Source organism: Ahaetulla prasina, chromosome 2 (assembly GCF_028640845.1).
Source record: "Ahaetulla prasina isolate Xishuangbanna chromosome 2, ASM2864084v1, whole genome shotgun sequence".
Classification (NCBI taxonomy): domain Eukaryota; kingdom Metazoa; phylum Chordata; class Lepidosauria; order Squamata; family Colubridae; genus Ahaetulla; species Ahaetulla prasina.
The window spans coordinates 28043820-28055128 of NC_080540.1; the positions used below are offsets into that span (position 1 = coordinate 28043820).

General features: G+C 44.9%; 1 protein-coding gene across 1 annotated transcript; it reads right to left on the reverse strand.

Moving 5' to 3' along the window:
- Positions 1–1128: 1128 nt before the first annotated feature.
- LOC131190454 (major histocompatibility complex class I-related gene protein-like) lies at positions 1129–5328 on the reverse strand. The gene is made up of 4 exons (XM_058167777.1): positions 5048–5328; positions 4062–4364; positions 3571–3846; positions 1129–1451 (listed from the first exon to the last, which is right to left on the reverse strand). Exons 1-4 carry the CDS (start codon positions 5118–5120, stop codon positions 1129–1131), a joined length of 975 nt encoding a protein of 324 aa, XP_058023760.1. The 5' UTR covers positions 5121–5328.
- Positions 5329–11309: the final 5981 nt, after the last annotated feature.

An 11309-nucleotide genomic window follows, 5' to 3' on the forward strand; every position in this document is an offset into this window, starting at 1 on the left:
TCACAGAATCATCTATTGTAATGTCCTTCCTGTCAAAGACTACTTCAGCTTTAATTGCAATAATACTAGAGCAACCAATAGATTTAAACTTAATGTCAACCGCTTTAATCTAGATTGCAGAAAATATGACTTCTGTAACAGAATCATCAGTGCTTGGAACACTTTACCTGACTCTGTGGTCTCTTCCCATAATCCTAAAAGCTTTAACCAAAAACTTTCTACTATTGACCTCACCCCATTCCTAAGAGGAGCATAAGGGGCGTGCATAAGTGCACAAACGTGCCTACTGTTCCTGTCCTATAGTTTTTCTTTTCTTCTTCCTATATATATATATATATGCTGATACCTCCTATATTTACTCATATATGTGTTTATATACTATATAATCTTTTTGTATGATACCTACATATATTGTTGTGACAAAATAAATAAATAAATAAATAGAATAGAATAGAGTAAATTGTAGATATTCAGTTAAAATCCAGTTTTAAATACTCCTTTAATTCCTTTCTTTTTTTTCTCCCTTGTATGTAGTCCTTGACTAATTAATAAAAACTTCCAAAATTGTCCAAATTTTACTTTGAATTAAAAGTCTTATTTTTCTCTGTTTATTTAGGGCTCCAGACTTCCATTCCAAGCTGAATTTTGGTTAGGTTTTTAGGTATCATTTCAATTATTTCCTTCCAGTTTCACTTCCTAATTTAGCCGCTGTTTCAAAAAAAATTTCTTAAAAGGTTGTTGCCAAAATCAATCAAAGTGCCTCTTTGTGAGCTGGTGTTAACTCACCCAGCTTCAATATCTTGTGCAGTTTCTCCGTTTCAATCTCCTGCCCGTTCTTTGTGGCCGTCCCGACTTTAGGCAACTGGTGATGGCTATGGTCCTCATCGCAGGCTCGAAGGACAATGGCCAGCATTACAGGGAATTTGCAACTTACCTGTTCGCACCATCAGCTCCTTCTTTCTTCACTGTCCCTGCAGGCCAGCCATGGTCCATAGCGGATCCCCATATGAAGGGATTTTCGGCGCTTCCCCACCCCCACCCCGGAGCCTTAGGGGTTCGCGTCCGTCTCGTCGCGACTTCCTCCACGCCTCTCCCCCTAACACATATTTTCAAACAGTTGTGTAAAATCTATTTCTGCATGTCACATCCCCTCAGTCTCTCACCTGTTTCCTCTTTCCAGGTCAAGACCAAGGGCTCCTGCAAGCTCTCATGCTCCAGGTGACACTGAAAACGGTCCCTCTCCTTGGGGTCGATCTCAATGCTGAGCCAGACATAATAGGTCCTGTCTGAGTTGGGGGCCACGTTCCCAGGGAGGGTCTCATACTCGCAGGCCTCTCCGTCCCTCGTCCAGGTGGCCTGGATCTTCTTGGGGTAGAATCCAAAGGCCTGGCAGATGAGGACCTCCAGGCTGTCATTGACCACCTTGCGGGTCACCTTCCCAACTGGGCGCTCTGCAGAAACAGCAACATCAGAGTTCCCAGAATTTCTAGATTTTCTGGCAAGATGATTTAAATACTGTATCAAGTCCTCCTTTGGCCCTCCTCTCCCTCTGCTCCCTCTCCTCCTCTGAACCTCTGGTACCCACAAAGATGGGAACATTGAAGCTCTTCAGGTTTTTTTTGTTTTAAACAGATACATAGAATTTGGGGTAAAGTTCTCAAGTTGACCAACAGAAACCCTAATTTGGGAATTGAGTCTGTTTGTAACTTTCTAAATTGAATTTGCCTAAGTTCCACACGGGAATCAGGAACTGATCTTTTTGTTCTGACCCAAAATTAGTTTCTTTTGCTTTCCAAGATTTTTCTCACTGCAGTAGTAGTAGACCTTATTTTCCTACTCAGTTTCTTTGTCTTTGAAGTACTTATTTTGTGTGTGGATGTGTGTGGGGGAGGCATTGAAGATTATTTTCCTTCTGTAAGATGGGAGATGGGAGATACATCCTCACCCTTTTCTGCAAAGGATGGATCGGCTATGTAGGACAGAAATAATATGGGGAGGGGGAGCCTACAAGAACATGCTCAATGTGAATTTATAATTTAAATACTTGAGTGATTGTAGTACTGTAAATTATTTTGGATAAAATTTGATTTGGGGTTAAATAAGGTAATGATAAAAATAGAATAAGAGATGGAGTATTAAGGATTGAAAAATGATATTATTTGTTAATATGTATGTGTCAGCCTCCGCTTTAATTTAGTGTATTTCTCCTACTAGATTATCTGACTGTTTTATTACCTTGTTAAAAGTTTGCTCTACTGAATGTCTTACATGCTTTATGGAGGAGGGGGGAGGTTTTCACTATTCCCAGCGTCGGCTGACATTGCATGTGTGGGAGAGGGGAAAAGCCTTTTTTTTTTTTTTTGTTTACATTTATACCCCGCCCTTCTCCGAAGACTCAGGGCGGCTTACAGTGTATAAGGCAATAGTCTCATTCTGTTTGTATATTTTTACAAAGTCAACTTATTGCCCCCCCAACAATCTGGGTCCTCATTTTACCTACCTTATAAAGGATGGAAGGCTGAGTCAACCTCGGGCCGGGCTCGAACCTGCAGTAATTGCAGGCTTTGTGTTCCTAATAACAGGCTGTTCTTAATAACAGGCCTTACCAGCCTGCGCCATTCACCGGCCCCTATTTTTAAAATAGATGTTTGAATTGTTTTGGCGCGTGAATGTAACGGCAGCTGCTGACTCCACATTCCATCCAGAAGATTGACAGGGAGAATATCGGAAGTGAAACTACACATGGCCGAGGAGGGAGAAGACATTGGACTATTACTGTATTGACCTCTAGTAGGGGGAGGGTTCAGGAGAGAATATGACTCTGTGGTTTTGATTTACTTCCAGTTCCAGCTTTGCTTTTGCCGCATCCAGACTTGTCTGATATAAATTACCAATTTCTTCAACATGATGGAGTTGGGTTTTTATTTTCTCAAACACTGATCTGGGGCAGGCTGACAGTATGATAGAATTATAAATTGGGTGGACATTACTTACTTCGAAGAATAATAAGGACTAAATTGACTTTAAATCTAATATTGGTAGTTGGATTTTCACTACGATACACTGGAAGATGGATCACTGTTTATACTTGAAGATTGGACTAACTTTAATGGATTTAAGAAAGAAAACAAACTTTAGTGTACTCAAAAGAATGTCTACAAAAGAATATTTTTCGTGTACACCTACAAGAAAGATATACACTAGAATGAAAAATTGGATTGATTATATTTAAATCAGATTTTAGACTGAAGTGTTAAATAGTTTATGAGTGATTGTAAGAACTGTATTGTATTAATGTATATGTTTATATGGGAAAGGGGAGTTAAGGTTTCAAAGGGAGAGGAGAGACTATGGATTATGGTTTATTGGTACAATTTAGGTTATGTTTGTTAGATGCAATAACCTGTATTCTGCTCTGGGAAGTCTCGCGGGGGGGGGGGAGGGGGAGGGGGAAAGGGAGAGGGAGGAGAGTGGGGGGGATGGGGGGGAATTAAGTGGTAAAAAATTTTTGTAAAACTTTTTCAATAAAAAAAAAAAGAACATACTCAATGGAGACTTCTTGCAACTCACCAATTTTCTGTGGAGCCTCCTTCTGGTAGGACAGGTATCTCTGCAGCCACACAACGCAGGTCTTCTCCAGGAAGACTTTATTTCTCTCAGACCACCCTGGATCCTTCTCCCACTTCTGCTTGACCTTCTGGGCCTGGGGCTGAGCTGTCACCCATCTGAGGGTCTCCTTATCAAAGCTGAGGAAGTCCATCCCATCGTAGCCATAGTGGAAATAGCCTCTTTTGCTCCCATCTTCCCTGAGCTCACAGCCCAAAATCACCTGCCAGGTGTGAAGCCCTGAAAAAGACCCAGAGGGGATGGATGTGAATGAAAAGGGTCCAGGATGCCTCTCCTAAGACACAATTATATCCTAACTCCTTCCCACCTGGGGAGAGAAATCTTATTTCTCCCCTCCCCTCTTTATCACACAAGGAGAAAAGTCTTTTACTTCAATTAACCCTATCTGAGATCAGGCCATGAAGAATTTCTAGGTGAGAGAGATAATTGGGGGCCGGGATTGGGGTCTTCTCTCCTCTTCAGCAGGCATTGATGGCACTGCCTCTGCTCACCTGCAACATGGTGGTCCAGTTTTGATAACTTCTCCAGGTCAGCCCTGAAGACCCACTCAAGGGCCAGAAATGTCTCTTTCTCCTCCTCCTCCATCCAGGGCACCAGAGGCTCCGTCTTCCTGGTGAGGCTGTCATAGCGAGCGATGGGCTGGTCATCCAAGTAGCTCCTAATGAAGAACTGGGGCAGCCCCTGGCTGGGCTCTGAGAGTCGCAGGTAGAAGTAGCACAGGGAGTGTGAGGGAGCGCCTGGAGATGGAGGAGGGGCAGAATTGGGAGGGGGGGTTTTCAGCCCTGCAGCCCCATCCCCTTCAACAGTTTATTGTCACAAGCAGCCTCTGGAACAAGTTGGTCCCCCCCACCCCTTTTCACTTCTGCTTGGGAACTGCTGTAAACTGGAGGAAAGAGCCCCCAGCCACCCTCGGCTGAGCTTGGGAACTGGGCATGGACACATCTGGTTAAGTCCTTCTGGGCTCTTGGGATTCCCAGGCAGCTGCTTGTGGGCCTGACCTCCATGGCGACCCCAGACCCCACTTGGGAAGAGTCAGGGAGCTCCTATTCATGTGGAAAATAACAAAGAAGTTGAGGATCTTTCCAGCGAGGGCAAAGTTTGATGATAAGGATGGAGCTGGATGGGGAGGACTTCTGCCAACGCCCAGGCAGGAGGGAGGAGAAAATCTGCAGGGCTGAAGTCTGTAACTTCTCTTTTCACTTTTACTCTCTAATGTCGCAGAAAGACAAATGGGAACCGATTACAAATCCGATACCAACGTTTTTAAACGAGGCTCGGTGAAGCGCGAGAGAAGGAAGGTTTTTCCTTCTGCGAAAGGGGTTTGGGACTGAGGGGAGGTGGGGCAGAGAAAGACCCCAGCCCAGGACATGCGCTCCCCTCCCCGTCTGTTTCCTCCCCCCACCCCTGGTCGCAAACTCACCGCACAAAGCCCCAGGCACGAAGGACCCCAGCACAGTTCCCAAGAGCAAGAGGGGCGCCCGGTGCAGCGCCATCCCCCTCCACCCGCTGTTCGCTAAGTAGCTGAGGTGGCGCCTCCGGTGCTGGTCCCGTCCGGATTCGCAAAGAAGTCCGACTCTGCTGAACTTCCAGGAAGAAAAAACCGCGCTGCTCCCTTGCGGTCTTCCGGGGCCCTGGAGAGAGGAAGAGATCGCAGAGTGAGGCTGCCCGCAACCGGCAGGTTAATGCTCAGAACACCTGGTTCCGCCCGTTGTGTGAACGCAGCCACCTCCTGGCTAATTCTTGTTCTGAGCCCTTCCGATCGAACCTCTCCCGCTCCATTGGAGACCTTTAGGCAGAAGGTGGCGGTCGATGATCTGAAGTGGGTCGCCGTGTATTTGGGCAGCGTCAGGCTCAGACCCCGCTCCCTTGTTCCAAGACCCCCGGAGACTCACCAAGGCCCCGCGCTCTTTGCCTTTCCTGCGTCTCATCCTAGCACGAAGGACCCGAAAGCGGCGCTTAGCTGTGCGTTTTATTTGCACCTGCAACCGAAGATATCTTTGGCTCCGCCCAATAAGAGCGCCAGGTCTCCATCCTCGGCCCCTCTCCCGCCCCCCCCCCCCCCGAGCTCCCTTGAAATTCTCCGCCTGTTCAAAGTCTGCGGGCCCGGCGGGCGGGGGCGGAAAGGTGCGCTGCACGATAATAAAGTTTTATTTTCGACGCGCAACAAATGGAGAGAATGGAGATGTTTATTATATATTGAACCGCGGGGGTGCAGTGGTGAGAATGCAGTATTTATTTTATTTTATTTTATTTTATTTTATTTTATTTTATTTTATTTCGTCAAGCATCTGTTTTATGACAGATACAAGTGTAAAAATAATTATAAATACATGTAAAGGATATGAATAAAAGAAAAACATTAGGACAGGGACGGTGGGCACACTGGTGCTCTTATGCACACCCCTTGCAGACCTCTTAGGAATGGGGTGAGGTCTACAGTAGACAGTCTAAGGTTAAGGTTTTGGGGGTTTGAGGAAGTTTGCAGGCTACTTCTGCTGAGTGCCGGCTGCCTGCAATTTGGCAGTTCGAATCTCACCTGGCTCAAGGTTGACTCAGCCTTCCATCCTTCCGAGGTGGGTAAAATGAGGAGCCAGATTGTTGGGGGCAAGATGCTGACTCTGTAAACCACTTAGAGAGGGCTGTAAAAGCACTGTGAAGCGGTATATAAGTCTATGTGCTGTTGCTGTCTTCAATCCTTCTGAGAATTAGCAATTGTATGTGGTTCTTTTTGGGGGGGATGGTTATGCCAGAGGATTTGGGAAAGCACCCCTTCAAGGCCTCTGCCCCCTCCCCTCGCTCTCCCCTCCAACAAACATGAGGGGACTGGAGGCTAAAACATATGCAGAACGGTTGCAGGAACTGGGTATGTCTAGTTTAATGAAAAGAAGGACTAGGGGAGACATGATAGCAGTCTTCCAATATCTCAGGGGTTGCCACAAAGAAGAGGGAGTCAAACTATTCTCCAAAGCACCTGAGGGTAGGACAAGAAGCAATGGGTGGAAACTAATCAAGGAGAGAAGCAACTTAGAACTAAGGAGAAATTTCCTGATAGTTAGAACAATTAATCAGTGGAACGACTTGCCTGCAGAAGTTGTGAATGCTCCAACACTGGAAGTTTTTAAGAAAATGTTGGATAGCCATTTGTCTGAAGTGGTGTAGGGTTTCCTGCCTGGGCAGAGGGTTGGACTAGAAGGCCTCCAAGGTCCCTTCCAACTCTGATATTATTATTATTATTATTATTATTATTATTATTATTATTATTATTATTGTTGTTGTTGTTGTTGTTGTTGTTGTTATTATTATTATTATTATTATTAAAGCAGCCAGAGTCCATTGAAGGGATGGCCCTGAGCACACTTGGATCCCTGAGCACACTTGGATCCAGGGTCTCTAACACTCAACTGATGCTTCTGCATAATGAAAGCCCAAGGAAGATCACATTGCAGTACAGGTAGTCCTCGACTTACAACAGTTCATATAACAGCAGAAGTGACTAATGACCGTTTTTCACAGTTACGACCTTTCCAGCATCCCCATGATCACATGGTCAAAATTTGGCCACTGGTTCATACATATTTATTTATTTATTTATTTTATTTATTTATTATTTAAATTTCTATACCGCCTTTCTCCCGAAGGACTCAGGGCGGTTTGCAGCCATATTAAAAACATAGAATATACAAAGTATAAATCACAAATTTAAAACGAATTTAAAACGAAATATTTAATAGGCCTAATTAACTAAAACGGTCACAGACCAATATAAAACCCTTTAAAATTTAAAATTATAAATAAATTAATTAAAACACACTTAGGCTAGTCCCATATGACCATATTGCGGGGTCACATGATCACTTTTTGCAACCTTCTGACCAGCGAAGTCCATGGGGAAGCCAGATCCACTTAACAACCAGGTTGCTAACTTATGAACCGCAGTGATTCACTTAACCACGGTGGCAAGAAAGGTCGTAAAATGGGGCAAAACTCACTGAACAACATAAACGTTGGGTGCAGTGGTGTCCGTAAGTCAAGGACTACCCGTACATGGACCTAAAGGAAAAAAATAATAAAACCAAAAAGAGGAAGAATAAAAGGAAATTTGAAAAGACCACACAGCCTTCCCCTCTGACTTCAGCCTACCCAGCGCTTAGGGGTACAGACAGATATTGAGGGTCCCAAGATTAAAAAGTCGGTGTGAGCTGTTGGATCTCCAGGGGGAGCTCTTTTTTTTTTTTTATTTGCATTTATATCCTGCCCTTCTCCGAAGACTCAGGGCGGCTTACACTATGTCAAGCAATAGTCTTCATCCATTTGTATATTATATACAAAGTCAACTTTTATTGCCCCCAACAATCTGGGTCCTCATTTTACCTACCTTATAAAGGATGGAAGGCTGAGTCAACCTTGGGCCTGGTGGGACTTGAACCTGCAGTAATTACAAGCAGCTGCTGTTAATAACAGACTGCATTAGTCTGTTGAGCCACCAGAGCTCTTGATTTCTCCTTGCATGGGAAAATACCAACTCAGGACCAGAATCAGCAGGCTGATGATGTTGTTGTTGTTGATGATGATGATGATGATTTTGATACCCATTCAATCATAGGATGAGATGGAGGAAGCTGAAAGTAATGGGGGTGGGGACACGGGTCCTGCCTGGGTCTCTCCCCCACATTCACCCTCCGTCTCCACCTCCGTCTCGATCTCTATCTTTCCTTTGTCTCCTTTCTCTCCTCCTTTGCTCAGCCTCATTTAAGAACATTCTGCATTCAGTTTGTATTCAAGTCCCATTTGTATTTTTGAACGAGCGGAAAATAAAAGGGAACCTTCAAAGTCGCCCCAGCATCTCCTTTGATTAAATTCGCTTCCTCTATTTATTTATTTTTAATCTGTAATCTTATGAACAATGCACATTACAAGGAGGGTTTTAATAATTTGCGGCTCCTGTGGGACAATAAAGTTTGGTGTTTACTTTGTAATCAATTCTGAGTGACTTTCTGAGCAAAGAGCACAAGTCCAAAGAGAAAGTTTAATCCGTTCTTTCAGGGTATCTTTTGAGGGAGGGGTGAAAGTCTCCCTATCTAACCCTCCATATCTCCCAGCTGGACAAAGGCTGAGCCTCCAATCAACCTGTCTCCTGATCATAAAACTCTGGAGAGGACTCTCATCCGGAGCCTGAAGTCTCCATACTCTCTTCAGAGTATGGAGTGTCCATACTCACTTTAGGAAAAACCCTTCCATACTTCCACCTCTCACAATACTTGACAACACAGTATCAACAGTAGAAACCTTCAAATTTCTAGGTTCTATCATATCGCAAGATCTCAAATGGACAGCTAACATCAAAAACATCATTAAAAAAGGACAACAAAGAATGTTCTTTCTGCGCCAACTCAGTAAGCTCAAACTGCCCAAGGAGCTGCTGATCCAATTCTACAGAGGAATTATTGAGTCTGTCATTTGCACCTCTATAACTGTCTGGTTCGGTTCTGCAACCCAACAAGAAAAACACAGACTTCAGAGGATAGTTAGAACTGCAGAAAAAATAATTGCTACCAACCTGCCTTCCATTGAGGACCTGTATACTGCACGAATCAAGAAGAGGGCCGTGAAAATATTTGCAGATCCCTCGCATCCTGGACATAAACTGTTTCAACTCCTACCCTCAAAACGACGCTATAGAGCACTGCACACCAGAACAACTAGACACAAGAACAGTTTTTTCCTGAAGGCCATCACTCTGCTAAACAAATAATTCCCTCAACACTGTCAGACTATTTACTGAATCTGCACTACTATTAATCGTTTCATAGTTCCCATCACCAATCTCTTTCCACTTATGACTGTATGACTGTAACTTTGTTGCTGGTAATCCTTATGATTTATATTGATATATTGACCATCATTTGTGTTGTAAATGTTGTACCTTGATGAATGTATCTTTTCTTTTATGTACACTGAGAGCATATGCACCAAGACAAATTCCTTGTGTGTCCAATCACACTTGGCCAATAAAAAATTCTATTCTATTCTATTTAGCAGAGTGATGGCATTCGGGAAGAAACTGTTCTTGTCTAGTTGTTCTGGTGTGCAGTGCTCTGTAGCGTCGTTTTGAGGGTAGGAGTTGAAACAGTTTATGTCCAGGATGCGAGGGATCTGCAAATATTTTCACAGCCCTCTTTTTGACTCGTGCAGTATACAGGTCCTCAATGGAAGGCAGCTTGGTGGCAATTGTAGCAAGGACCCCAGTGTCGCCCCCAGGACCAAGAAGGAGACCCGAGGCAGTGGCATCGCCCTTCAAAAATGCGCGCCTTGGCGCCTACATCCGAAGACACCTGTGCTCCTCCAGTGGCAGCGCCGCACTCCGCCCCTGCCCCACCCCCTCTGAATTCTCCGTTGAATCAGTCTTCAGGTCCGCAAAGAAAGATTAAAATCAGCGCTGCTCCTTTGCTGGCTTCTGAGGTCCTGGAAGAAGGGGGGAGGGGTCCTATCCAGACCCTGCGCACAACACGCAGCGACCTTCCGTCAAATTCTCCCCAGCCAAGTTCAGCACCCAAACAATCTGGTCTTCCGGTTGTGCGAACGCAGCCTCCACGACTCCCCCGACCCGTCCGGCACAAGCTGGCTCTTTCTTCTTGCAAAGCCCCTCCGAGAGACCCCCGTCACACAGGGGATCTTCCGGCAGGATCTGGTTGTAACTTCCAGCTTCTGTGTTACTTCTCAATATCTTTGAGAACTCTGGTAACCCCACCCCCGTCATTCTAAGGGCAGAAAATAGGGTGTATTTTTTGGGGGTCTTCAGCGGTAACAGAAGTCCCCGTTTCTTTGCAACATAATCACTTTTTCACTCTATTATTGTAATCTTTTCTTCTCCTGACCTGGTCTTATCCCACTTTTTCCCTCTTAGTGGCTAACGCTGTTGGGGGAGGGATGACAGTTGGAGAGGAAGAGTATTTGTGTCTATGCAAATCATTTCATGCTGTGAGAAGATGGGGGGAAAGCTGGAGAGAAACCAAGGCTTATCCCCCTACTTTCCTGGAAGCACTTAGGAGAAACAGCAGGTTTGCAAACCAGCAACTCTGAAAAAGAGGCAATCTTAAGTCAGACGCTCGCTGGGCCTCGGAAAGAAGCCAGGGGAGTCCTCCAAGTGTGGTTGAGTGCGAGGGAGCGGGGTTTCCTTCCAAAGCCCCTTACAGCGCAGCTCCGTGTTTTGAATTTATTTATTTATTTATAATTGCATTTGTATTTCCTTCTCCCAAAGGACTCAGGGCGGTTCACAGCCAGTTAAAAAGTACAATAAATACAAAATTAAAAACAGACTAAAATTTATATAAATAGTAGCCAAATATTAAAAACTAACAGTATAAAAACTAAAACCCCATTTAAAATTACTTATTCAGGCTAGCCCAGCACGATGAAATAAAAAAGGTCCGAAGGTCGGGGAGTTGGCGAAGCCCCAGAGGCAGCTCATTCCAGAGGGCAGGAGCCCCCACAGAGAAGGCCCTACCCCTGGGGGTCGCCAGTCGACATTGTTTCACCGACGGCACTCCAAGGAGGCCCTCCCTGTGGGAGCGCACAGGTCGATGGGAGGCAGTTTGTGGCAGTAGGCGGTCCCGTAAATAGCCCGGTCCTAAGCCATGGAGCACTTTAAAGGTGGTAACCAACACCTTGAATTGCACCCGAAA